This window comes from Ornithorhynchus anatinus, chromosome 10 (genome assembly GCF_004115215.2).
Source record: "Ornithorhynchus anatinus isolate Pmale09 chromosome 10, mOrnAna1.pri.v4, whole genome shotgun sequence".
Classification (NCBI taxonomy): domain Eukaryota; kingdom Metazoa; phylum Chordata; class Mammalia; order Monotremata; family Ornithorhynchidae; genus Ornithorhynchus; species Ornithorhynchus anatinus.
The window spans coordinates 56,959,138-56,986,862 of NC_041737.1; the positions used below are offsets into that span (position 1 = coordinate 56,959,138).

The 27,725-nt window shown below is 65.8% G+C and overlaps 1 protein-coding gene across 1 annotated transcript; it reads left to right on the forward strand.

The window, feature by feature from the left end:
- The first annotated feature begins 4,353 nt into the window (after positions 1 to 4,353).
- On the forward strand, positions 4,354 to 27,725 carry TNS2 (tensin 2). Its single transcript, XM_029072929.2, is given in 36 exon segments — positions 4,354 to 4,442; positions 7,723 to 7,831; positions 8,234 to 8,271; positions 9,161 to 9,199; positions 9,331 to 9,369; positions 9,471 to 9,520; positions 10,280 to 10,451; positions 10,872 to 10,922; positions 11,020 to 11,142; positions 11,845 to 11,909; positions 13,169 to 13,252; positions 15,691 to 15,761; positions 15,764 to 15,801; positions 17,454 to 17,515; positions 17,702 to 17,777; positions 18,858 to 18,987; positions 19,275 to 19,372; positions 19,374 to 19,392; positions 19,921 to 19,943; positions 19,945 to 20,328; positions 20,330 to 20,561; positions 20,563 to 20,795; positions 20,797 to 21,163; positions 22,474 to 22,645; positions 22,781 to 22,785; positions 22,842 to 23,228; positions 23,407 to 23,496; positions 23,646 to 23,705; positions 23,708 to 23,770; positions 23,882 to 23,974; positions 24,078 to 24,155; positions 24,765 to 24,842; positions 25,017 to 25,185; positions 26,360 to 26,428; positions 27,288 to 27,317; positions 27,413 to 27,725. Coding segments are annotated over 36 exon segments (4,014 nt in total). The 5' UTR covers positions 4,354 to 4,367; the 3' UTR covers positions 27,555 to 27,725.

Sequence of the window (27,725 nt, forward strand, 5' to 3'; positions counted from 1 at the left end):
CTCCAAAGCCCGAGGTCCTTCCCTGGGCCTCAGTTTTCCCCTAGGTAAAATGGGAATGAAATAGCCGCCCATCCTCCCGCTCAGACTGTGAGCCCCACAGGGCAAGCAGCGTGGACTGGTGGATAGAATCCGGCCTGGGAGGCAGCAGGACCTGGGTTCTAATCCCGACCCTGCCACTTGTCCGCTGGGTGACCTCGGGCAAATCACTTCGCTTGTCTGGGCCTCAGTTTCCTCCCCTGGAAATGGGGATTAAGGCTGGGAGCCCCGCGTGGGATGGGGACTGTGCCAACCCCAGCATTTAGAACAGTGTCTGGCACAGAGTTAAGAGCTTAACAAATACCCTAAGAAAAAAACCTGTCCGATGCGGTTATCTTTGTATCTACCCCAGCCCTTAAGGTAGTGCTTGGCACTAAGTGGTAAACAGATATTATGATTATCATCATTATTATTATTACTATTATTCCCTCCATCGTAAACTGTTAGCACTCTGAGAATCAGTGAGTGATTAATTGAGCTGTGCCCCAGGATTTAATCTAGTGCTGGACACCAAGTGAACAGTGTAAACTCGTTAATGGGCCGGGAACGTGTCTGCTAATTCTATTATACTGTGCACTCCCAAGCACCTAGCACAGCGGTCTGCATATAGTAAGCGCCCCCTAAATATTATCGAATTATCGATTCATGAATCCCACCAGTATGGTGGGGGTGTGTTCCAGATCTGCAGGGATATTAGATTTCCCCTTTTCCCCCCGAGACTGTAAACTCGTTGTGGGCGGGGAACGTGTCTCCCAACTCTGTCGTATTGGTCTCTCCCAAGCGCTCAGTACGGTGTTCTGCACACAGGAAGCGCTCAATAAATACCGATCGATAAACCGAAAGCTGAGAGAAAACCGAGCTGTCGTGAGCGCCTTTGGGGGGTGGGGAGCGGAACCGAATGGAAGGCACAGACTTTGTCCTCAGAGGTGCGGCTAGTTTGTTAGCACCTTTAGATGAGAATCGGTTGGTTATATTTCTTGAGTGCTTAACGTGCGGGGCACTGTGCTAAGCGCTTGGGAGAGTACAACCCAAAATAGACGCCTTCCCTGCTCACAACGAGTTTGCACTCTGGAGGGGGAGAAGGTCATCGATAGAAACGTATAAATTCCAGATATGGCTATAAGTGGTGTGGGGGTCGGGGTGGGTGGTGAATTCAGGGAGACTGTAAAATCGCGGTGGGCAGGAAATGTGTCTGCCAACGCTGCTCTACCGTACTCTCCCAAGCGCTTAGTAGAGTGCTCTGCACAGCGTAAGCGCTCCATAAATACCACTGATGGATCCAGCGACTGGTTGGGTGGGAGAGAGCGCGTGGGGGCATGTACACCGTTCATTCATTCAATCGTATCTATCGCGGGCTTACCGTGTGCAGAGCACTCTACTAAGCGCTTGGGAGAGCAGGGTACAAAAACAGATCTATTCCCTGCCCGCAACGCGTTCACAGTCTAGAGTGGAGCAACCAGGCCCGGGCTCTAAGGCCCGTTTGGGCAGGGATTGTCTCCATTGATGAATGGTCCCTTCCAAGCGCTTAGTCCAGTGTTCTGCACACAGGAAGCGTTCAAAAAATACGACTGAATTGAATGGATGAATGAAGAAGGCCAATCTGGGAGGTAGCTCAAATTAAACGGCGATTTGGGAGGAGGGAAGGGACGTAGGGACCAGGGATGGGGAGGCCATTCCAGGCGGGGGAAGAGTATGTGCCCTGACGCTGAGGAGGTCGAGAGGCTTGTGTGTGGGGGCGAGAACAGATCTCCTCAGCTGGAGGGAGGCGGGGGGTTTCTGCGGGGGGTGGGTGGAAGCTCGGAGTTTCGGTGTGAACGGAGAAGCAGCTTGACTTGGTGGGTAGAGCACGGGCCCGGAAATCAGAAGGACCTAGATTTTAATTCCGGCTCCTTTGCCTGTGTGCTGCGTGACCTTAGGCAAATCACTTCTCTGGGCCTCGATGACCTCCTCTGTAAAACGGGGATTAAGACGGTGAGCCCTATAGGAGAAAGGGACTGTATCCCATCTGATTAACTCGTATCTACCGCAGCGCGGTTCAGTGGAAAGAGCCCGGGCTTGGGAGTCAGAGGTCGCGGGTTCTAATCCCGGCTCCGCCACTTGTCAGCTGGGTGACTCTGGGCGGGTTCCTTAACTTCTCTGTGCCTCGGTTATGTCATCTGTAAAGTGGGGATTAGGACAGTGAGTCCCACTGATTACCTTAGATCCCCCCCAGCGCTTAGAAAAGCGCTTGACACACAGTAAGCGCTTAACACGTATTGTAATTATTATTATTAATACAGTGCTTGGCACATCGGAAGTTTTTAACAGATACGATGAAAAAAATAGTGACGGGGCGGCAAACTGGAGGAAGGGGCGTCAGGAAGATGGGCATGGATGAGCGGGGCACCAATGCAGCATGGCTCGGTGGCAAGAGCCCGGGTTTGGGAGTCAGAGGTCGTGGGTTCGAATTCCGCCTCCACCTCTTGTCTGCTGTGTGATCTTGGGCAAGCCACTTCTCTGTGCCTCAGTGACCTCATCTGTAGAATGGGGATGAAGACTGTGAGCCCCACACGGGGCGACCTGACTACTTTGTATCTGCCCCAGGGCTCAGAACGGTGCCTGGCACGTAGTAAGCGCTTACCAGATACCGTAATAAGTATCATTAATGGAGATCGGAGGCAGGCGGGACAAGGTGAGCGTTGGGGGAAGAAAGGGTAGGGGGAGAGAAGCCTGGAAAGGGGCGAGGGGAGACGGGCTGACCTTCGCCCCCTCGGGTTTTCCCGCTGTCCGCTCTGGGCCGCCACCGCCACCGCCGGAATGTCCTGCTCCCTGGCCAAAGTCGGGAGGTGGGGTCCGGCAGAGGGGGCGGGGGGCGGGGAGGGGGCTGGCAGGAAACAGCGTGGCTCAGGGGCGAGAGGCCGGGCTCGGCAGTCCCAGGTCGTGGGTTCTAATCCCCGCTCCGCCACTTGTCAGCTGGGTGACTTCGGGCCAGACGCTTCACTGCTCTGGGGCTCAGCTCCCTCGCCTGGAAAATGGGGATGAAGACTGGGAGCCCCACCTCATCACCTTGTATCCCCCCCCACCCCCCACCCCAGCGCTTAGAATAGCTCTTGGCACATAGTAAGCGTTTAGCAAATACCATTATCGTTATTATTTTATTCCGGGGGGAGAAAATAACGGGGCCCGGTGCTGCGTCCTCTGCGAAACCAACCAAGTGCGCATGAGAATCTCCGGCTCTTTAGGGCGGCTGGGGCTGGGGGCGGGGCGGGGGGCGGGCCGGGCCCCTCCCTGTGCCAGGGGTCGTTAACCCCTTGTCCTCCCCCCGTCCCCCGTCCCCCCAATCCTGCAGGACCCCGGAGTCCGGGCCGCCCGGGAGGGGGCGAGGCCTGGGCTGGGCGGTTGCTGGGACCGTCCGTCCTGTCCTGTCCTGTCCTGTCCGGGCCCGGACTGCAGGGTCCGGCGGAGCCCCCCGCCCCCCCCCCCGGTCTCAGGGGGCCCGTGCCGGTCGGGTGGGGGGTCGCCGGGGGTCAGCAGGGGCAGGACGGGGCAGGATCGGGGCCGGAGGACGGGGGAGATGAAAGGAGGAGGGGGTGCTAAGCAAGGATGGACAGAGAGGAGGCCCCCTTCGCCCCCCGCCCCACCCCCGGGCCCGGACTCGGGTTGGGGGGCGAAGGCCGGGGTCGCCAAGCGGTTGGGCAGAGCCGGCATCCCGTCCCGCCCCAAGCTGCCCCTCCCTCCCCCTCCCCGGTCCCTTCCTCTGGACGAGGACCCGGGCGTCCGGCGCCTCCCTGGCCGGTCACAGGACTGAGCGGGGGCGGGGCCGGAGGGGAGGGGAGGGGAGGTCACCGAGGGGGCGGAGGGGGGGGGGGCGTCCGCTCCCAGGTGACCCGCCCTGCCCACGGGGACGGGGCGTCCAGCTCAGTCCGGCCGGACACCGTGTTCCCGCTCTCCCGGCCCCGCCCACCGGATCCCCGGGGGTCCCGGGGGAGGGGGGCCTTGGGGGGGGGGGCGGGCGGGGAGGAGGCCGGGGTCTCCCAGCCCCCAGACTACCGGAGACGGTCGGACCCTCCTCCCGGGCCGCCGGCCCGACCCCGGGACCGACCCAAGGCCGCCTCCCGGTCCTTCTGGTCCTCCTCCCCTTCCTCCCTAGTCCTCCTCCTCCTCCTCCCGCTTCTCCTCCTCCTCCTCCTCCTCCTCCTCCTGTCGCCCCGCTGCTTCCTGGAAGCCGGGCCCGGCCCTGGACTCCGGGGCCGCCGTCCTCATTGTTTCCAGACCCCCCCCGCCCCCCGGCCGGCCATCCGCCGCCCGCCGCCCGCCGCCCGCCGCCCGTCGCCCGTCGCCCGCCGCCCGCCATGAAGTCCAGTGGCCCCGTGGAGAGGCTCCTGAAGGCCCTGGGCGGGAGGGACAGCGCCCGGGGACCCGGCAGGGTAGGGTCGGGGAGGGGAGGGGAGGGGAGGGGCGGGGGGCTGAGCCGGGCGGCCGAGGGGAGGGCCGCGGGGCAGAGCGGGGCAGGGCAGGGGGCGGATGGGGGCAGAGGCTGGGGGCAGAGGAGGGGGCACAGGGGCAGAGCGGGGCGGGGGCGGGGGCGGACGGGGGCACGGCTGGGCAGCGGAGGGAAGGGACCGGGCGGGAGGTCGTAGGCAGGGGTCAGACTCTGGATGGCAGAGGGCGAGGCTGGGGCCGGGGTGGGGGCTGGGCCGGGGGCTGGACCCGAGGCCGGGGTGGGGGCTGGACCCGGGGCTGGGCCCGGGCCTAAAGCCGGGGCCGGGGCCGGGGCCGGGGCCGGGGCAGGGGCAGGGACCGGGCCTAAGGCCGGGGCCGGGGCCGGGGCCGGGCCCGGGGTCCCGTTCCCAGGACTCCTTGTCACCGGGGCAGCCGCCGGATGTTTAGGGTGGGACGGGGCCGCGGGGGGGTCTCGCCCGTCAGCCTCCCCTACCTCCCGCGTCCGGTCCCGTCCGGTGCCCCCCGGCCCCCGGAGAGAGGGAGGGGGAGGAGGGGAGGCCGAAGGAACTCCCCGGCCCGGGCCACCCGGGCCCTCTCCCCCTGGAAGCCCCGGCCACCGGCTACCCCCTCACCGCAAGGTCCCACCCGCACGCTGACCGCTTTCCGCCCCGCCGGCTGGGGCGGAGGAGGGCGGCGGCCGAGCGGCGCCCCGGCTCGAGTCTAGAGGGCTGCCCGGAGGAGGCCGGCGGGAGAGCGGGCGGCGGAGGGGATGCCCCCGGACGGGCGGGGAGGAAACGAATCCGGGCTCGCGTGAGGGCGCCTGTCGCTCGGCTCCGGGGCCAAATGGGCAGTTTTCCTCGCCCCCCTCGATGGCGACCGCGGCGGGAGGGAGGAAGCTTGGTTAGACGGACTGCGGGAAGGCCGAGGGGAGGCAGGGTGGGGATCCGAGCCGGCCTCGGCAGCGGATCGAGAGCGGGGACGACCCCAAGATGGTCAGGAGGAGAGGCTGGGCCGGACCGGGGGTGGCCGTCCGTCTCTCCGCCTCCGCCGTCAGCGGTCAGCGGGTTTGGGGGGGCTCTCTGCCTCCCGCGGCTCTCTGCCCCCCGGCTCTCGCTTCGCCTGTCGTCTCTCTACTTCTGACTCGGGGGCCTAGGGGATCTGTCTCTGCCTCCCGGGGCACCTGTCTCTGCATCCCGATCTCCATCTCTTCATCTGCCCGTCCCTGGGGTCTCTGGGGCCGGTGGTCTCTGTGTCTCTGCGACCTGGGTCCCCACCCCTCTGTCTCTGGGTCTCCCTCCGTCTGATGCCCCTGCCCCTAACTCCCACTCTCTCCGGCTCTCCGCCCCAGACTTGGTGTCTCTCTGGGTCTCTGTCTCTCCGTCTCCGTGTCCCGGGGGAGGGGGGCGGGGGGGGAGGTTTGTGTTTGTCCCCACCTCTCCGTCCCCCTTTCACAACTGGAAGCCTGAGCGCCGGCCGGGAGTAAACAAGTTGCCCTGCCAGAACGTGTGGCCTGAGAGTCGGAGCGGGGGTGAAGGGGTGGGGGCCGGGTAGCGGGAGGGGACGGGGGACGGGGGACGGGGGGACGGGATGTCGAGGGAGGGGACGTGGGGATGGTGCCCCCCCGCCTCCTCGAGCCCCCGGCTCCACATCATCCCCATCCCTGTGCGGCTCCGGGGTCGGCTGGGGGCGTCTAGGCCCGGAGCCCGGCCGTGGCCCCGTGGACACTGGGGGTGGGGGGAATCGGCGGGGGGGAGAGACCACCCCCGGGGGGGGGGCGGGGGGGGACAGGCCGCCGACCCCTCCCCCCGCACACCCACCCCCTCCCCGCCGTCCCCCATTCCCGGCACGTGCGGGAGAAGGGGGACGGGGTGGGGGGGTGGGGGGGGGTCCCCGCTCCCTCCCGCTCTAAGGTGGGTTTAAGGCAGGATCATCAAGGAGGGCGAGATCCCGGAAAGAGCCGGGCCCCGAAATCCGTCCTCCTGGCCGCCCCCTCCCCAAACCCGCGCCCCGGTCGGGCCGGCGTGGGCAGGCCCGGGAGGCTCCGAGGCCGTCGCTCACGTGCGTTCCCATGACCCACGCGTGTGCTCCCGGGGCCCGGCCGACCCCGGTTACGCAAGTTGGCCACGGAAGGGGGTGGGGGGCGGATTCCGGCCGCATTCCGGCTTCTCCGCCTCCCCCGGAGATGCGCGGGGAGGAAGGACCCGGGCGTCCTCACCGGCCGAGGCCGGCCGCTGGGCCTCCTCCAGGCCGGCCGCCTCCCGGGCTTCCGCGGGTGAAAGCGTCCGTCCGGCGACGGCCCTTCGCCTCCGAACGCGTGCCGGGACGGAGGGCGTTTCCATCCGCGCGTGGTGGTGGATGTCGAGTCCGTGTCGGCCTGCGTGCGGCTGTGAGTGTGTCCGGATGCGTGTGTGTTTCGGGGCGAACGGGGCTATGAACGAGGGCTTATGTGACCGTGGGTGAATGGGTCTAAATATATAAATGTGCGGTCGGGGGGGACTGAGCGTGATTGTGTATCTATATGAATGTGCGTCTGTGATCGCGTGTGAATGTGCGTCTTATGTGATCGTGCGAACGGGTCTAACGATGATAACGAACGATACTCGTCAAGCGCCCGCCGTGGGCCGAGCGCCGTCCGGAGCCCCGGGGCGGATACGGGTTGACTTGGACACGATCCCGGTGGGGGTTCACGCTCTTAATCCCCATCTTGTACGGATGAGGTAACTGAGGCCCAGAGAGATGAAGTGACTCGCCCACGGTCACAGAGCAGGCAGGTGGCGGAGCCGGGATCAGAACCCGGGGCCTTCTGACTCCCGGGTCCGGCGCCCATCCTCTAGGCCCTGCCCGACGTGAGTTGAGGGTGACCGTGCGCGAGCGTGTCCACGGATGTGCGCCGACGTGACCGTGTGAACGCGTCTGCGTCGGTTTAAGAACGTGTGTTCGGGTGACTGTGTCTGTGTACGAGCCTGCGCGTTGGCGTGACTGTGTTACGTCGATGGACGTGTGTTTACGTGACCGTGAGGGTGTGTCTCTATAAGGATGTGTGTGTGTGTGTGTGGCTGTATGGGAGAACGCGCCTGTGTCTATGAACGCGTGCGTGTGGGCGTGTGAGGGAGAGACCCCAGGAGTCGGGACGGGGAAGTCTGAGCCTGGTGCGCCCCCCGCCCTCCTCCCTCCCGGTGGTCCCCGGATTAATTACGGGGAGGGGGACGATGAGCCCCAGCGCCCACCCCAGGTGACGGCCCGCCCGTCTGTCGTTCCGCACAGGCGGGGAAGGCCGAGCCTCACAGCTTTCGGGAGAAAGCCTTCCGGAAGAAGCCCCCGGCCTGCGCCGCGTGTAAGGGCGTCATCGAGGGCGCGGGACTGGCCTGTCGAGGTGAGAAACCCCCCTCCCCGTTTCCACTCGCCCCCCCCCCGAAGATCCCCCCGCCTCTCCCTCCACTCGCCCCTTCCCCAGCTCACAGATCTCTCCCCGGGGTCCCCCGGCCCCGACGGGCACGGCCTAACGGATAGAGCCGGGGCCTGGGGGTCGGAAGGTCACGGGTTCTAATCCCGGCTCCGCTGCGGGACCTCGGGCGGGTCACTTCACCCCTCTGGACCTGGCGACCTCCTCCGTAAAACGGGGATCGAGACCGGGACACCCCCCCCCACCCGGGACAGGGACCGTGAACAATCCGATTTGCTCGTACCCACCCCGGCGCTTAGAAGAGTGCCCGGCACACGGCGCGTGTCATCGTCGTCGTCCTCCTCCTCCTCTTTTTCCTCCCTTCCCACACAGTCTGCAAGGTGGCCGCACACCGGAAATGCGAGGCGAAGGTGAGGGTCCGGCCCGGCCGGCCCGCCCGCACGCCGGGCCCCCCTCCGTTCATCGGGTCGTATCTACGGGGCGCTTGCGGTGTGCGGAGCGCCGTCCCAAGCGCTCGGAAAGTCCGGTCCGGCCCCCGACGGAGACCGTCCCTGCCCGACGACGGGCGCCCGGTCTCGCCTTCCGGGAAAGGCCTCCTGGGTTTCCTCCACGGCGGGCCTCGTCGGGGTGGGGGGCGTCGACTAGGCCGGGGGGGGGGGGGAAGGGGGAGGCGCTCCTGGTGGGCCCTTTAAGACGCCCCCTCCCCTTCCAGCCCACCCCACCCCCACGCGGGGGCGGGACACGCGCCGGGCCCGGAGGAAGGTTGGGGGCGGGGGGCGGGGGGGGGGGCAGAGGGAGTTTGTCTTGGCGCCAAGCCCAGGTCTGCAGCTGGCGAGGGGAGGAGAGCGGAGATGGGGAGGGGGGTGGGGAGGGGCGCCCGGGGGGGGGGGGGCATCTGGGGACCCAGGCCGCCCCCACCCCTGCGGGAAGGGCCGGGAGAGGGCGCCCCAGCCGGGAGGGGACTTGAGCGCTTTGAGATCCCGACGGTGAGATGGGAGGATTTGGGGAGGCTGGGGGAGGGGGAGCGGGGGGGGGGGGGGCGGGGCTCGGGCCCCGTCAAAGACGCCAGTGTCCGTCCCGGGCAGCGCCCGCTCGGGCGGCTCTATATTTAGGCCCCGGTCCCCGCGGGTGGGAAGAATGAGGGTCTGTGTGGGGCGGGGGGGGGCGCCGGCCAACAGCAACAAGAGGGGAGGGGGCGGGCGGCCGAGCCCCTATATAGGCCGGCTCCCAGGCCGGGGCTCCACGCCGCGGACGCCCCCTCCCCCCCCCCCCCCACCGCAAAATGCCCTCTCCTTCCAGGTGACCTGGGCGTGCCAGGCCGCGCCCCCCGCCGAGTTGGTGAGTGTGCCCGGGTTGTGCCCCGGGGACGGGGCAGGGGGCAGGGGGCAGGGGGCAGGGGGAGGGTCGCCCCGCCCGGTTCCGACCCCCAGACTCACGTCCAGGCCCCTTCTCTCCCCCCTCGCCCGCAGAGGAGGAACACGGCTCCCGTCCGGAGGATAGAGCATCTGGTGAGCGGGGGAGGGGGTCGGGGGTCTTCTGGGGAGCGGGCGGGGGAGGATGAGCCCGCAGTCCGTCCCCCCTCCATCCCCTGACCTCTCACCCCACTTAGGGGTCGACGAAATCTCTGAATCAGTCCAAGCAACGGAGCACCTTGCCCAGGTGAGACCCCCCCCCCCCCGACGACCCCTCCCCACCCCACGGAGGGCCCGCCCACCTCGTGCCGCCCCCGCCCGGGCCTGGGCGTCGGGTCCCGGCCTCCCTCGTCGGCCGGGTGACCTTGGGCCGGTCGCTGCCCTCCCTCGGCGACCTCGTCCGGGAAAACGGGCGTCGGGAGGGTGAGCCCCGCCGCGGGCCGGGGGCCGAGGCCGGGCCCGCCGGGGTCGCGCGCGGCGCTGAGGACGGCGCCTGGCCCACGGTGGGCGCTTTCGGAAGTCCAACAGTATTTATTGAGCGCTTACTACGTGCAGAGCGCTGTGCTAAGCGCTTGGACGAATCGGCCACAGAGAGAGACGGTCCCCGCCCTTCGACGGGCGCGCGGTCTGATCGATGCCCTCACAGTAGAGAAGCGGCGTGGCTCGGCGGAAAGAGCCCGGGCTTGGGGGTCAGAGGTCACGGGTTCTGATCCCGGCCCCGCCGCTGGTCAGCTGTGTGACCTTGGGCAAGTCGCTTCTCTGGGCCTCCGTTCCCTCATCTGCCAAATGGGGATTACAAGTGTGAGCCCCCCCCGTGGGACAGCCTGATCTCCTGGTATCCCCCAGCGCTTAGCACAGTGCTCCGCACAGAGTAAGCGCTTAACAAATCCCACCGTTTATTTGACTGGTGGTAACGATCGCCGGCCAGGGGCTCGCCTCGTGGTGCCGGCCCCGCCGGGTGCCCCCTGACCCCCGGGCCCCCCCACCCCCCCCACCCCGTGCCCAGGAGTTTCAGCCTGGAGGCGGGCATGGAGCGGCGCTGGGAGCTGGACGTGACCTACATCACGGAGCGCATCATCTCCGTCTGCTTCCCGCCCCGGCTGGACGAGCAGCGCTACCGCGGGGGCCTGCGCCAGGTGGCCGCCATGCTGCAGGCCAAGCACCAGCACCACTACCTGGTGAGCGGCCGGGGGAGGGAGGTGGCGTCCGCTTGCACCGCTTGAGCGCCTGCCGAGCGCTGGGCTGAGCGCTAGGGAGGGGACCCTTCCTCAAGCGGACTCATCCCCCGCCTTGTCAGAGAGGCGGCGTGGCTCGACGGAAAGAGCCCGGGTTTGGGAGTCGGAGGTCATGAGTTCGAATCCCGCCGCTGCCACCTGTCAGCTGACTGTGGGCGAGTCCCTTCACTTCTCTGGGCCTCAGTGACCTCATCTGGAAAATGGGGATGAAGACTGGGAGCCCCAGGTGGGACAACCCTGTGTCTCCCCCAGCGCTTAGAACGGTGCTCGGCACATAGTAAGCGCTTAACAGATACCAACATTTATTATTATTATCATTATTATTGTTGTTGTCGTCCCGCCCTCCTCCCATCTCGGCTGCAGCTCTTCAACCTGTCGGAGAAGCGGCACGACCTGAGCCGGCTGCATCCCAAGGTATGGGCGGGGAGGGGGAGGGGGACGGTGATGTTGGGGGGGGGTCTCCCCGAGCCGCCCCCCTCCCTCTGAGCTTGCCCCCCCCCCCCCCCCCCAGGTGCAGGACTTCGGCTGGCCTGACCTGCACGCGCCCCCGCTGGACCGCATCTGCTCCATCTGCAAGGCCATGGAGAGCTGGCTCAGCGGGCACCCGCAGCGCGTGGCCGTGCTGCACTGCAAGGTGCGCGGCCGCGAGGCGGCGCTCGGGAGCGCCGGGGCGGGGCCTCGTGGGCGGCGGGAGCTGGCGGAGCCAATGAGCGGGGAGGATCCTGTTGGGGGCGTGACCACGAGTCGTGGGGGGGCGGGGCCAATGAGCGGGGCCGGATCTTATTGGGGCGGGGCTGTGAGTCTTGGGGGGCGTGGTCGGATCGGAGCCAATGAGCGGGGGCGAATCTCATCGGGGCGTGGTCGGGGCGGAGCCAATGATTGGGGCGGATCTTCGAGGCGTTTGGGGGACGTGTCCTATAGGGGCGTGGCCTAGGCGGAGCCAATGGGCGTGGCCACGAGCCGTCGGGGGCGTGTCCTCACGGGGGGCGTGGTTTGGGCGGCCAATGAGATGCAGGGGCGTGTCCTCGCGGGGGGCGGGGCCCGAGTGGAGCCAATGAACAGGGGCGGATCCTCCCGGGGGCGTGGCCTAAGAGACGCAGGGGCGGGCCCTTCGAGGGGCGTGGCCTTATGGGCGGGGGGCGGAGCCAATGAGCGGGGGCGGCTGGTTCCGGCCGGGGACGTGGCCAGTGCCCCATGTCATTCATTCATTCAATAGCATTTACTGAGCGCTTCCTGGGCGCAGAGCACTGTACTGAGCGCTTGGAATATACAGTCCGGCAGCAGGTCGAGACAATCCCCTTTACCAATCCGCGCCCTTCCCTCCTCTCCTCGCCAGGGAAACAAGGGGAAAACGGGTGTCATCGTGGCCGCCTACATGCACTACAGCAACATCTCCGCCAGGTATCCCACCCTCCCCTCCCTCCTTCCCCCGTATTCGAGAGGCGCTTACTATGTGTCAGACGCTGGGCTGAGCGCTGGGCTGGCTCCAGGCCAATCCGGCCGGACACTGTCCCTCGTCCTCCCTGGGACTCCGAGGCGGGCAGGGATCGGATTCCCCCGCCACAGCCGGGGGAAGAAGGGCTTGCCCAGGGGAAGAATAACAATCTGTTAAGCGCTTACTATGCGCCAGACGCTGTACGAGGCGCTGAGGGTCCCTCGGCAGGCAGTTGGCAGAGCCGGGGACGAGGACCCGGGTCCTTCGGACTCTATCCATTAGGCCGCAGCGCTTCTCGTTCGTTCAATCGTATTTACCAAGCACTTCCGGTGTGCAGAACGCTGTGCTGAGCGCTTGGGCGAGTGCGCCGTAACAACAGACAGGCACCTTCCCGGCTCACAACGAGCTTACGGTCCAGAAGGGGATGCAGACCTAAAGAGAAAGAAAGAAATGACGGAGAGGTGCTTGGGGGCGCTGGGAGAGGGGAGGAATTCATTCAACCCTATTTACCGAGCGCTTCTTGGGTGCAGAGCACTGTGCTAAGCACTTGATAATTAGGGTATTTGTTAAGCGCTTACTACGTGCCAGGCACTGTACCAAGCGCTGGCGGGGGGGGACGGGAGGAAATCGGGTCGGACGCGGTCCCTGTCCCACGTGGGGCTCACGGTCTCAATCCCCGTTTTGCAGAGGGGGAAACTGGGGCACAGAGAAGTTTAATGACCGTGTGGGGCTCACAGTCTCAATCCCCATTTTGAAGAGGAGGAAACTGAGGCCCCGAAAACTTTAGTGACATGCCCGAGGTCACCCAGCAGACGAGTGGCGGAGCCGGGATTAGAACCCGTGCCCTTCTGACTCCCAGGCCCGGGCTCGAGCCACTAGGCCACGCAGGGAATGAAGGGCGTCCTCCCCTCTGGCTGGGGGGAGAGGCAGGGGAAGGCCCCCCCACCCCGATAATGATAATGTCGGTATTTGTGAAGCGCTTACTCTGTGCGGAGCACTGTTCTAAGCGCTGGGGGAGATCCAGGGTCATCAGGTTGTCCCATGTGAGGCTCACAGTCTTCGTCCCCCTTTTACAGATGAGGTCACTGAGGCCCAGAGAAGTAAAGCGCCTCGCCCACAGTCAGAGAGCTGACAAGGGGCAGAGTTGGGATTCGAACCCACGGCCCCCGACTCTGACGGCTCTGTCCTGCCCCGCTCCCTCCCGCTTCTCCCTTTCCCCCAACAGCGCTGACCAAGCCCTGGGCACCCTGGCGATGCACAAGTTCTGTGAGGACAAGGTGGCCGCGGCCCTGCAGCCCTCCCAGCGCAGGTGAGTCAGACGGGAACCGGATGGGACGGGATAATAACCATCATAATGTTGGTACTTGTGAAGCGCTCACTCTGTGCCGGGCACCGTTCTGAGCGCTGGGGGAGACACAGGGGAATCAGGTTGTCCCCCCGTGGGGCTCCCAGTCTTCATCCCCATTTTCCAGAGGAGGTCACCGAGGCACCGAGAAGTGAAGTGACTCGCCCAAAGTCACACGGCTGACCGGAGGGGGGGCGAGATTCGAACCCATGACCTCTGACTCCAAAGCCCGGGCTCTTTCCGCTGAGCCCCGCTGCTTGTCTAGCAGGGGACGGGACGGGACGGGGGGCGGGAGACAACCGGCGGAAACCGCAGCAGAGAGAGGCAGCGTGGCCTAGCGGCCGGGGCCCGGGCCTGGGCGTCAGAGGACGTCGTCTCTCATCCCGGCTCTGCCGCTGTGTGACCTTGAGCCGGTCCCTTCACTTCTCTGGGCCTCGGCCGCCTCGTCCGGAAAACGGGGCTCGAGACTGTGAGCCCCCTTGGGGACGGTGTCCAACCCGATTATCTTGTATCTACCCTGGTGCTTGGAACGGGGCTGGGCGCTTAGTAAGCGCTTACCAAATACCACGGTTATTATTATGATTCGCTTCGAGGTGCCTCGGTTACCCTCTCTGCAAAATGGGGATTAGGTTCGAGGTGCCTCGGTTACCCTCTCTGTAAAATGGGGATTAAGAGTGGGAGCCCCACGTGTGACGTGGAACCTGGCCTACTGGTTCGTTCCCGAATTTACTTTCCAAGCGCTTAGTACGGTGCTCTGCACGCAGTAAGCGCTCAATAAATATGACTGAATTAGCAGCGTGGCTCAGTGGAAAGAGCCCGGGCTTGGGGAGCCAGAGGCCATGGGTTCGAATGCCGCCTCTGCCGCTTGTCAGCTGTGGGACCGTGGGCAAGTCGCTTCTCTGTGCCTCAGTTACCTCATCTGTAAAATGGGCATTTAGATTGCGAGCCTCACGCGGGACAACCTGATGACCCTGTATCCACCCCAGCGCTTAGAACAGTGGAAAGAGCCCGGGCTTGGGAGTCAGAGGTCATGGGTTCGAATCCCCGCTCCGCCGCTTGTTAGCTGTGGGGAAGTCGCTTCACTTCTCTGTGCCTCAGTTCCCTCATCTGTAAAATGGGGACTGAGACTGTGAGCCACCTGATTACTCTGTTATCTCCCCCAGCGCTCAGAACGGTGCTCTGCACGGAGTAAGCGCTTAACCAACACCGACATTGTTATTGTGGTTGCTTAGGATAGTGCTCGGCACATAGTAAGGGCTTAATAACGTCGGTATTTGTGAAGCGCCGTTCTGAGCGCTGGGGGAGATAACAGAGTAATCAGCTGGCTCACAGTCTCAATCCCCATTTTACAGATGAGGGAACTGAGGCACAGAGAAGTGAAGCGACTTCGCCACAGCTAACACGCGGCGGAGCGGGGATTCGAACCCATGACCTCTGACTCCCAAACCCGGGCTCTTTCCACCGTCCCCCAAACCAAATGCTTGGTGCCCTCCACCTTGTCCGTCCCCCGCCGGGATCCCCCGTCCCTGCCCTCCCCTCTGTAACTCCGGGGCAGTCCTTCCGCGGGGCCGTCGTCAACCGATCGATCGTATTCATCGAGCGCTTGCTGTGTGCGGCGCACTGTCCTAAGCGCTTGGGAGAAGACGGTAGAACGGTATAACAGGCCCATTCCCTGCCCACAGAACGACGCTGACAGGTGAGTTAATTGGGCCGTTGACGAGCGCTTCCTCCGCACCCAGCCGCTGTGCTGAGCGCTAAAAGAGACGGGCCCGATCGGGTCAGGCACAGTTCCCCTTCCACTCGGGGCTCACAGTCTGGTGGGGGGGGGAGAGAGCAGCGAGCGGATCTTTATTTTATAGACAACCCGATTAGACCGCGGAGCGCCAGGCAGGGATCGTCTCTGTCTTGCCGGGTTGTCCATTCCAAGCGCTTAGTGCAGTGCTCTGCACCTGGTAAGCGCTCAATAAATACTAATGTTGGTATTTGTTCAGCGCTTCCTCTGTGCAGAGCACTGTTCTAAGCCCTGGGGCAGATACAGGGTCATGAGGGGGTCCCACGGAGGCTCCCAGTCTTCATCCCCCTTCTCCAGATGAGGGAACCGAGGGCACTGGAGAAGTGAAGTGACTTGCCCACGGTCACACAGCTGACAAGGCAGAGTTCAGGGAATGAATAAGAAACTGAGGCTTAGAAAAGTGAAGTGACTTGCCCCGGGTGAGATGAGAACCCCCAGTCTGCCGACTCCCACACTTTCCGCTCAGCCCCGTGGCTCCGAGGCGGTTGGGTGGCTCGGGGGGGGGGGGGGGGCGGTCAAGGCCTGCTGGGCGGCGCAGAGGCAGGGGGATGGAGGCGATGACCAACCCCCCCCCGTCCTCCTCCTCTTCCTCCTCCTCCTCCCGCCGCAGGTACATCGACTACTTCAGCGGGTTGCTCTCGGGAGCTATCAAGATGAACAGCAGCCCGCTCTTCCTTGCAGCAGGTGTGTGCCCGCTCTGCCCGCCTTTGAACCTGCACAGGTGGCAAGGGGGGGAACTGGTACCGGCAGGCGTGGCTCTCGGTTCGCTACCGACCAGGATACTGACGTGTTCCCAACGCTGTGCTAAGCGATTACTGTCAGTCGTATCGAGTGCCTGCTGTGGGCGGAGCCCACTGGATTAAGCACGTGGGAGAGTACGTTATAATAATGATCATGTTGGTATTTGTTAGGCGCTTACTATGTGCAGAGCACTGTTTCTAAGCGCTGGGGAGATACGGGGTCATCGGGCTGTCCCACGTGGGGCTCGCGGTCTTCATCCCATTTTCCAGATGAGGTCACTGAGGCCCAGAGAAGTGAAGTGACTCGCCCACAGTCCCACAAGCTGACAAGTGGCGGATCCGGGATTCGAACCCATGACCTCGGACTCCCAAGCCCCTGCTCTTTCCACCGAGCCACGCTGCTTCCTATGACTCTATGACAGACAAGTTCCCTGCCCGCAGCGGGCTTCGAGTCTAGAGGGGGACGGATTTTAATAGATATTAAATAAAGGACAGATGTGGACCTAAGTGGCGCGGGGGTTGGGACCGGGGATGAATAAAGGGAGCAGGTCAGGCGACGCAGAAGGAGCGGGAGGAAAGGGGGTTAGTCAGGGAAGGCCTCTTGGAGGAGGCGGGCCTTCGATAAGCCTTTGAAGGTGGGCAGGGTGACGGTCTGTCAGCACTAATCACGTGTCAAACGCTGTTCCAGATCCAGGCGTTCAGTACAGCGCTCTCTGCCGTAGTAAAGAGCTCAATCGATACCATCGGTTGACAAACTTTTCGACTGGTGAGCCCGTCGTCGGGCAGGGATGTCTCTATCGTTGCCGAGCTGTCCATGCCCAAGCGCCGAGTACCGTGCTCGGCACGTAGTAAGTGCTCGATGAATAATAATACTAATAATTATGGCATTGTTAAAGAGCTTACTTGGTGCAGACCACTGTTCTAAGCGCTGGGGTAGATACAGGGTAATCCGATCGAACGAATGGATGGGGTTCCTTAAATCCGCCGGACCCAGGTAATAATAATAATAATAATATTGGTATTTGTTAAGCGCTTACTAGGTGCAGAGCACCGTTCTAAGCGCTGGGGTAGATACAGGGTGATCCGACAGAACGAATGGATGGGGTTCCTGAAATCTGCCGGACCCAGGTAATAATAATAATAATGTTGGTATTTGATAAGCGCTTACTATGTGCAGAGCACCGTTTTAAGCGCTTGGTAGATACAGGGTCATCAGGTTGTCCCACCTGAGGCTCACGGTTAATCCCCATTTTCCAGATGAGGTAACTGGGGCACAGAGAAGTCAGAGAAGCAGCGTGGCTCAGTGGAAAGTGCCCGGGCTTGGGAGTCCAGAGGTTCGGGGCTCTAATCCCGACTCCGCCACTTGTCAGCTGTGTGACCTTGGGCAAGTCGCTTCACTTCTCTGGGCCTCAGTTCCCTCATCTGGAAAAATGGGGATTAAAAAACGTGAGCCCCACGTGGGACGACCTGACGGCCCTCTATCTACCCCAGCGCCTGGAACGGTGCTGTGCACCCAGTAAGCGCTTCACAAATACCCTATCAAGGGACTTGCCCACAGTCACCCAGCCGCCAAGTGGCGGAGGCGGGATTCGAACCCCCGACCTCGCTCCTCCCCTCTCTCATCCTCCCGCAGGGTTTCCAGCCCTTGCTGAAGATCTATCAGGCCATGCAACTGGTGTACACCTCCGGGATCTAGTGAGTGCCGGGACCCCGGGGACCCCAGCCCCTGCGACGACGGTCGCCCCGGCCCCCGGGGCCCCCCCCAGGTGACAGCCCCCCGGGTGACTGACAGCCCCCCGGGTGACTGACAGCCCCCCCGGGTGACTGACAGCCCCCCGGGTGACTGACAGCCCCCGGGTGACGGCCCTCTCGCCCTCGCAGCCGTCTAACGGGCCCGGGCCCGCAGCAGCTGTGCATCAGCCTGGAGCCGGCGCTGCTGCTCAAGGGTGACGTCATGGTGAGGAAAAGGGGCGGGGCTTAAGGGAAAGTGGGCGGGGTTTAATGGAAAAGGGGGCGGGGCCCGATCGAGGGGGCGGGGCCCGGGGGGGGGGGGGACACGCACGCACGCTCTCTCTTTCTCTCTCTTCACGATTTCAGTGCTGTTTGTCTCCCCGACCAGCCAACCCCTCGGTGGTATTTCCTCCGGCGCTCACCCTGTGCAGAGCACTGGTGCTGAGCGCTCGGTGGGATTATAGTCATAAGGATGGTGGCAAGAGCCCGGGCTTGGAGTCTGAGGTCACCTTCAGAGCTGGGGTAGATACAGGGTGGTCCGACTGAACGACCGGATGGGGTTCCTTAAATCTGCCGGACCCAGGTAGTAATAATAATAATAATAACGTTGGTGTTTAAGGGCTTACTATGTGCACAACACTGTTCTAAGCGCTTGGTAGAAACAGGCCACTTGGGAGAGTAGAAAACAAGAGAGGTAGATCCTTTGCCTGTTCTCAACAAGCTTCCAGTGCTCGCTGTGTGCCAGGCACTGTACTAAGCACTGGGGTAGATCCAAGCTTGGACACGGTCCCTGCCCCACGTGGGGCTCAGAGTCTTCATCCCCATTTGACAGATGAGGGAACTGAGGCAGAGAGAAGCGAGAGGCAGTGTGGCCTCGAGAGGCTCACAGTGAATCCCCATTTTCCAGATGAGGTCACTGAGGCACAGAGAAAAGCGAAGCGAACTCGCCCGAAGTCACGCAGCTGACAAGTGGCAGAGCCGGGAGTCGAACCCGTGACCTCTGACTCCGAAGCCCAGGCTCTTTCACCGAGCCACGCTGCGTTCCCCCCACGTGGGCCAGGGTCCGCGTCCAACCTGATCAGCTCCCATGTCCCCCCCCCAACCCCCCCCCGCGCTCGAGAACGGGTGCCTGGCACGTAGTAAGCGCTTAACGGATACCACAAAAAAGGAAAGTGGTCGCCCCGGGGTTCGCACAACAGACGAGCGGCGGAGTCAGGATTGGAACCCGGGTCCTCGGGCGCCCAGGCGGGCCCCGCTCGCCGGGCGCGTCTCACCGCGCGGCGGCGCCGCGTCTCCCCGCTGACAGGTGAACCTGCTATCACGGGCGTCGGGGGGCCAGAGCCGGGCCTCCGCTTCCTGCGTTCACGTCCAACACGTGCACGGGTGCACGCCCACGCCTGCGCTGCGGGAAGGACCAGCGGACCAGGCCTGGCAGGGTGAGGGGCCCGGCCCGGCGGGCGACGGGGGCGGGGGGGCCGAGGGAGAGTCGGGGGTCGCGGCTGAAGGCCCCCCCCCCCCCACCGCCACCCCCAGATGAGCGATTCCCCGTTCGATAGCCGCGGTGGACGTTCGTCTTCTCCTCCGGCCCGGAGAGAAGATGAAGGTGGAGACGGCCCCGCCGCCCCCGCCGCACCGAGACACCCTGATCCCTGCCTCCCCGCGAGCGACGCCCCCCCGTCGCGTCCCCCGTCCCCCCGACCCGCGTTCCGTCGCCGCCCCCCAGGCCGGGACTCTCCGCGCAACGACCCGTCCGTCTCCCGTGGACTACAACACGTCGAGCCGGCCGTGCGCTGGGACTCGTACGAGAACTTCAACCGGCGGCCACGAGGACAGCGTGGACGGTACGCCGGGAGGTGGCCCGGGGGGGGGGGGGTTAGGCGGCAGGGGCGGAGGGGGTGGTAGGGATGGCAGAGAGGCCAGGGTGGCTCGGTGGCAGGAGCCCGGGAGTCAGAGGTCACGGGTTCGAATCCCGGCTCCTGCCACTGGTCAGCTGGGTGACGGTTGGGCCAGTCGCTTTCACTTCTCTGGGCCTCAGTGACCTCAATCCGTACAATGGGATAAACTGGGAGCCTCGGCGGGCCAACCTGATGACCCCGCAGCTCCCCGGCGCTTAGCACAGTGCTCTGCACAGACGTGAGCGCTTCGCAAATACCGACGTCACTGAGACGGAGGTGCGGTGGCAGCGTGGCGGGTGGGACGGCGCAGGCGTCGGAAGGTGTGGACGGAGGCGGCCGGCGGATCGGCGGGCGGGGATCAGAGGGGCGGGCGGACGGGGGGGGGGGGGGGTCTCGGGGTCGGCGCCGGCAGCGCCCAGGCTGCCCCCTCCTCCCGCCGTAACCCCGGCCCCCCTTCCCTCCCTCTCCCCGCAGGATCCCCCTCCCACACCCGGGGCCCCCCTGGACGGCAGCCTCTACGCCCAAGTGCAGCGCCCGCGCCCGCCGGCGGAACCCCCCGTCCCGTCTCCCGCGGGGGGTCCGCCCCGGCGGCCCGCCCGCCCCTCCCCGCCCGCCCCCTCCTCTCCGTCCAGCACCGACTCGGGCCACTGGTCCACCCTGACCGAGCGTCCGGAGGACCCCTCGTCCCCCGGCCGGCCGCCGCCCACCCCGGCCGAGCGCGAGGAGCTGGACCGGCTCCTGGGGGGCTGCGGGCTGGGCCCCCGGCCCCCGCCGGCCTCGGCCGCGGCGGAGACGGCCGGCGGGCGGGAGACGGCCATCTTGGACGACGAGGAAGAGCCGGGCCGGGCCGGCGGCCGGCCCGGGGCCCGCCCGGCGGCCCGGCCCAGGCCTGGTCCGGCACTGCTCCTGTCGCCACGGCTACCGCGAGCCCTACGGCCCCCACGACGGCGGCTACTACCGGCCGGAGGGCACCCTGGAGCGGAGGCGGGCGGCCTGCGGGGCCTACGAGGCCTACGGGGACGGGACGACGGAGAAGAGGCGGCTCTACCGCTCCCTGTCGAGGGGCCCTACCCCTACCGGCTGGAGCCGGGCCCCCGCGGCGGCCCCCGCGACCCGGCGACTTCGGCTACAGGCCCCCCCGGCTACCGGGAGGTGCTCATCCTGGAGAGCCGGGCCTGGCCGCCCCCCGTGGCCCGTGCCCCGCGTGCCAGGAGAAGGAGCTGGGGCTGCCCACCGCCGCCTTCTACGGGCTGAGGCTGGAGCGGAGCGCTCCCCGCCGACCTGTGGCCGGCCGACGTGGGCCAAGGGAGCCCCTCCTGCACCCGCTGCCCCTGCTGGTGCCCGCCTTACGGCGCCCACGCCCGCGGCGGGCCCGACTACGGCTACCTGAAACCGCCCAAGGCCGGGGACCCCGGCTACCCCTGCGCCCGCCTCGCCCCGCCCGGGTACCCCCCGGTCGTGGCCTACGGCTGCGGGGGCGCCGTGCCCGCCTGCTGCGGGGGGCCGGCCTACGGGCGGGTGCCCCGGAGCTGCGGTCGCCCGGCGGGGGCAGGGGGCTACCCGCCCGGGGCCGGTCCCCCGCCGTCGGGCTCCGTCTCGCCCGCCGGCCCTCCGTACCCGCCGCCCTGCGGGCTCGGTTACGAGATGGCAGAGGAGGGCGGCGAGGGCTACCCGCCGCCGGGGCACCTGGGCCGGATGGGAGGCCCGGCAGCTGTAGGTGAGTCCGTGGCGGGAGGTGCTGGGGGCCCGGGTGGCGAGGGGGGCCGCCGCGGGCCCGGGCGGGACCCCTGGAGTCCCGGGAGGCGGTGGAGGCCGGCTTCTCGGAAGGAAGCCGAGTCCACCGATCCATCGGCGGTTTATTATCGGGTTCCCGTATTCGTTCATTCGGTTGTATTTACCGAGCGCCCGCTGTGTGAAGAGCGCTCTACCGAGCGCTCGGGAGAGGAGGCAGAACGATAAATAGACACATTCCCTGCCGCGTTATATTCCGCGCTTGGGGAAGCAATCAGTGGTATTTGCTGAGCGCTCCCTGTGTGCAGAGCGCGGGGAAAGGACGATAGCGCGGAGTCGGTGGACACGGTCCGGCTCACCGTGAGCTGGCAGCCTAGAAGCCGAGACGACGTTATAGAAATAAACGATTATAGCTACGGACGTAAATGTTGCGGGGCTGGGAGCGGGGGGGGGGGGGGGGGGGCGACGGGCGACGAACAAACGAGCAAATCAGGGCGCGCGAAGGAGCGGGAGAAGAGGAAAGGAGGGGTGAGTCAGGGAAGGCCTCCTGGAGGAGACGGCCCTTCCGGAAGGCTTTGACGCGGCGGGGGGGAGAGTCGCCGCTGTGGCATTGAGGAGGGAGGGCGTCCCGGGCCGGAGGCCGGCGGTGCGATAGGCGCCGTCGAGGTCCCGTGATTAAGTCGGCATCAGAGGCGAAGCGGGCGAGCGGGTGGAGTAGGAGAGCAGCAGAGTGAGGCAGGACGGGGGGAGGCCGCTTGGGGGGCTTCAAGGATTAAGTTCACTCGTTATTTATCTGAGCGTATTTATTCAGTCGGATTTCTTCCGAGCGGCTCGGTATGTGCCCCTGCCCCCCAAGGAGCTCCCAGTCTAGAGGGGGAAGACTGGGGAACCACAGCGGGAAAGGAAGGCTATGTACACGGGGGAGCGCGGCCTAGTGGCCAGAGCCCGGGAGCCGGGAGGTCGTGGGTTCTAATCCCCCGGCCCCGCCACGGGTCAGCTGGGTGACCTTGGGGCGGGTCATTTCACTTCCCGCTGCCTGAGCTCCCTCATCTGTACAATGAGGATGGAGACGGTGGGCCCCCACGTGAAGACAGGGACCGTGTCCAACCCGACCTGTCTGTATCCACGCCCAGCGCTTACGCCAGTGCCCGGCACGTAGCAAGTGCTTAACGCACCACCACGATTATTATTATTCGTAAGGAGCTGACGGACGCTCTGGGGGAGGGGCGGGGGCTGGAGCCCCGGCACCCGGGCCGCCGTCACCCCGACCCTCCCCTTCCCTTCCGGCCCCTCCAGACCCCGCAGAGCTGGCACAGTTGGCATTTGGTCCCCGGCGGGGCACGGCAGCCTCCAGCGCCAACCGCGGGAGGCCCGGTCGGGGGGGCCCGGCTCCCCCTGACCCGGCGGGGCTCCCCCATCCGCTGCACACCAGCAGCCCCGTGCAGACAAAGAGAGGTAACTACGCCCGGCGAGGGGCGGGGGCGCCCGAGCGGGGGGGGGGGAGGGAGAGGGGGACACACGGCCTCCCGGGGGCCAGGGGGAGCAGGGGCGGAGGCGTCCGTCACTGACGCCCTCCCCCGGCCCGGCCTCGAATGTCTCGCAGCCGCGGCCCCGGAGCCCCGGCCCCCCGGCCCCCGCCGGGGCTCCGGCCCCCCTCTGAGGAGCGACGGCCCCACCCCCCCCGGCGACCGAATGGCCCCGAGCCAGGAGCCCGGGGGACTCCGGCCCGCGGGCCCCGGTGCCCGCCAGCCTGCCGGGCCTGCGCCAGGCCCCGTGGCCCGGCCCCCGGCCGCCCCCCGACAGCCCCGACGGCTCGCCCCTCACCCCCGTGCCCCGCCCAGGTCCCTGGCTTGGGTGCCGTCCCCCGCCCCCGCAGGGCTCCCCCACCCCCGCCTTCCCCCTCCCCGACTCCCCGCCCCGCGCCCAGCCTCCGCTGCCCGAGAAGCGCCACCCGCCCGCCCAACAGCCTCCCTCTCCCACGGGGCCCCCTCCCGCCCCCCACCACGTCACCTTCGCCCCGCTGGCCACGGACGGGCCCCCCGCCCCTCCAGGTACCCGCCCCCGAGACCCCCGCCGGGCCCCGAGGGACAGGGTCGGGGAGGCGGCGGGCGACGAGGCGGCGGGCGAAGGGGTGGGGGCCGGCCTCGCCGCCCGCCGGACCGGAATCGGGGAGGGCAAGGGGGAGGAGTGACCGACGGGTCTCCGGTGGGTTCTCCTCCCCCACTCCAGAGCCCGCTTCCCCCGAAGGTCAGAGCGACGTCAAGTTCGTCCAGGACACGACCAAGTTCTGGTACAAACCACAGCTGTTCGCGGGAGCAAGTGAGGGAGCGCGGGGGCGACGGAGGGGACGGGGCGGACCCCCGGAGTGCGGGGGGGGGGGACACCACCGGGGCGACGGGGTGGGTGGGCGGCGTGGGAGCCGCGTCCTGAGGCCGGGTGGGCTGGGTCCCTTGTGTGTGCCCCCCCAGCCGTCTCTCTGCTGAAAGGGCCGGGAGCCGGGCGGACTTCCTGATCGGACAGCCACTCCTTCCAGGCGCCTACGGCCTGGCCCTCAGGGTGGCCACCGCCCCGCCGGGAGCCCAGGCCCCACGCGGTGAGACGCGCGCGTGGCGGGGACGGGGAGGGGACGGGGGACGGGGACGGGGACGGGGGGACGGGCCCCGCCCCCACTGCGGGCACTGACCTCTGACCCCCGCCGCCCCAGGGGACCCTCTGGAGCAGCTGGTGCGCCACTTCCTCATCGAGACGGGGCCGCGGGGCGTGAAGATCAAGGGCTGTGCCAGCGAGCCGTACTTCGGTCAGCGCCCGGGGCGGTCTGACCCGGAGGCCTTCGGGGGCCGGAGGGGCGGGGGGGTCAGGCAGGTCCGCGCGGACCCCCTGACCCCGCTCCCCTTCCCCAGGCTCCCTGCCGGCCCTGGTCTCCCAGCACAGCATCTCGCCCATCTCCCTACCCTGCCGCCTGCGCATCCCCAGCAAAGGTCAGAGGCCTCTCCCCCCACGCGCCCCACTCGGTCCTATCTAGCGGGCGCTGACTCTGTACTGAGCGCTAGGGAGAGGACAACGTAACGACAGGAGGAGCTCGGCAGAGTGGATACGGCCCGGGCCTGGGTCCTAATCCCGTCCCCGCCACCCGCCTGCCGCGGGCGAGTCGCTCGCCCCGGGTCCCGTCGCTTTTCTGGGCCTCAGTTACCTCATCCGGAAGATGGGGATTGAGACGGCGAGCCCCACCCAGGACCGGGACTGGGTCCGTCCCGATCTGCTTCTGTCCACCCCAGCGCTCGGTACGGGGCCTGGCGCCTAGTCAAGTGCTTCCCAAATGCCGCCGTCATCATCGTCCCGTTTATTAGTATTAATCATCTATCAGACGCGTTCCCTGGCCGTAACGGTTTACGGTCTAGAGGGGACGGGGGCAGTTGGGGAGGGTGACCGGAAAATAGGGATTGAGTTCAACCCCATTTGCTTGTATCCAACCCGGCGCTTAGTACGGTGCCTGGGTACATAGTAAGCGCTTAACGAATACCGTAATAACCTCCCCCGCACCCGCTTCGTCCCCTGCTCACGGCCACCCACTTCTCCTCCCTCCCCAGACCCCCTGGACGACAGCCCCGAGGTGCCGGCCGCCACCAACGTGAGCACGGCCGCTGACCTGCTGCGCCAGGGGGCAGGTAGGAACCCTCCCCCGCCTGTCCGGAGCGGCGGGCCGCGGGAGGCGGGGGTCCGGACCCCCTCCAGGGTCGTGGGAGGGGGGGGGGGCTCGGCGGGGAGAGGTGAGAGGAGGAGGGCCGCGGGGGCCGCGGACCTGCGCCCGGCTCAGGCCGCTCCACCCCCTCCCCTCCCAGCCTGCTCCGTGCTCTATCTGGGATCGGTGGAAACCGAGTCACTGACGGGGCCTCAGGCCGTGGCCCGGGCCGGAGCCGCCACCCTGGACCGCAGCCCCCGACCCCCGGCCACCCCCGTCCACTTCAAAGTGACCGCCCAGGGCATCACGCTGACCGACAGCCAGCGGAAGTGAGTGCGAGGGGGAGGGAGGGGGAGCCCCCACCCCGCTAGCCAGGTTTTCCCTCCGAACTCTTGAGAAGTGGCGGGCCCGGTGCAAGGGGAAGGGCCGGGAATCAGAGGACCTGGGTCCTAATCCCGGCTCCACCACCTCTCTGCTGTGTGACCTTGGGGAAGTCCCTTGACTCCTCTGTGCCTCAGTTACCTCAGCTGCAAAACGGGGATTGAGACTGGGAGCCCCCGCTAGGACAGGGACCGTCCCCAACCCTAGAGCAGCGTGGCTCAGTGGAAACAGCCCAGGCTTGGGAGTCGGAGGTCGTGGGTTCTAATCCCAGCTCTGCCACTTGTCGGCCCTGTGACTTGGGGCAAGTCACTTCACTTCTCGGTGCCACAGTGACCTCGTCTGTAAAATGGGGATTAACTGTGAGCCTCACATGGGACAACCTGATGACCCCGTATCTCTCCCGGCGCTTAGAACAGTGCTCTGCACATAGTAAGCGCTTAACCAATACCAACGTTATTATTATTTGGGCAAGTCACTTACCTCTCGGTGCCTCAGTGACCTCATCTGTAAAATGGGATGAAGACTGTGAGCCCCACGTGGGACAACGTGATGACCTTATATCTACCCCTGTGCTTAGAACGGTGTTTGGCACACAAGTAAGCGCTTAACAAATACCATTATTATTATTATCCGTCCCAGCGCTAAGTACAGTGCCTGGCACACAGTAAGCGCTTAACAAATACCACAGTTATTATTATTCTCCGGGCCTCAGTTCTCCTCTTCTCCCTCCTACTTAGACTTTGAGCCCCTTGCGGGTCAGGGACTGCATCCCATCTTGTATCTACCCTGAGCGCTTAATACAATGCGTGGCACATAATAAACACATCACCCCTCCCTCAGCCCCACAGCCCTTATGTCCATATCTGTAATTTATTTATATTCATGCCCACCTCCCCTCCAGCCCGCGAGCTCGTTGCGAACAGGGAACACATCTACAAACTCTGTTATATTGTGCTCTCCCAAGCGCTCAGTACAGTGCTCTGCGCACAATGAGCGCTCAATAAATACGACTGCTTACCACATCCAACCTAATTAGTCTGTCCCCCACTGGTTAGAACAGTGTTTGACACATAGTAAGCGCTCAACAAATACCATGTAAAAGCACGATTTTTGACCCTCCAGGCTTTTCTTCCGCCGGCACTATCCAGTGAGCAGCATCACCTTCTGCAGCGTCGACCCCCAGGACCGACGGTTAGTCCATAACCCCCACCCCACCCCCTGGGGCTCTTTGCGCCCGTGCAAGGGCTCAGCCTCACACCCAACGCCCCTGGGAAGCAGCGTGTCTTAGTGGAAAGAGCCCGGGCTTGGGCGTCAGAGGTCGCGGGTTCGAATCCCGGGATCCGCCACTTGGCAACTGTGAGACTTGGGGCAAATCAGTTAACTTCTCTGCCTCAGTGACCTCATCTGTAAAAGGGGGATGAAGACTGTACGCCCCACGTGGGATAACCTGATTACCTTGTATCTCCCCCAGCGCTTAGAACAGCGCTTGGCCCATAGTAAGCGCTTAACAAATACCATCATTATTATTATTATTATTAGTGCCCCGGCTCGGGTTTCTGCGCAGGCGCAGGAGTCAGCTTCACAGCCCTAATGCCCCCAGCATGGGTTCTGCGCAGGCGCAGGAGTCGCCTCACACCTTCTGCCCCGCCTCGGGCCCTGCGCAAGCGCAGAAGCCGCCTCACACCCCCTTCTGCCCTCGGGTGGGCTCTGCGCAGGCGTCCGCCTCACAGTCCTAATACCCCCCCCCCCCCCGGGCAAGGGTTCTGCGCAGGCGCAGGCCTCACACCTTCTGCCCTGCCAAGGGTTCTGCGCAGGCGCAGGAATCGCCTCAGCCCTCACGCCCCAGCAAGGGCTCTGCGCAGGCCTCACACCTTCCGCCCTGCCAAAGGTTCCGCGCAGGCGCAGGAGTCCGCTTCAGCCCTCATGCCCCCAGCAAGGGCTCTGCGCAGGCGCAGAAGTCGGCCTCACACCCCCTTCTGCCCCGGCTCGGGGTCTGCGCAGGCGCAGAAGCGCGCCTCACACCCCCCCCCCCCCTTTTTGCCGCCCCCAGGTGGACCAACGCCGACGGAACCACTTCCAAGTGAGTGTCAGCCCCGGGGTGGGGGGAGGGAGGGAAGGGGGCGGGCCGCGCCGGGGTCGCCGATCGAACCTCTCCTTCCCCCCCGCCGCCCCGAGGGTCTTCGGCTTCGTGGCGCGGAAGGCGGGGGCGCCGGCGGAGAACGTCTGCCACCTCTTCGCCGAGCTGGACCCCGACCAGCCGGCCGCCGCCATCACCGCCTTCATCACCAAGGTCCTGCTGGGCGCCCACCGGAAGTGAGGGGGCGGGGCCTCCGCCGGAAGCGAGGGGCGCCGCCGCCGCGCGCCCCCCTCCCGCGGGGGGAGGGGCGGCCGTGACGTCACGGGGAGAGAGCTGCGGGGGGCGGGGCGCGGGGACGGAGAAGAGAAAGTCTATTTTTGTCTAAAAATAAAGATTTATATATGAGCCGCA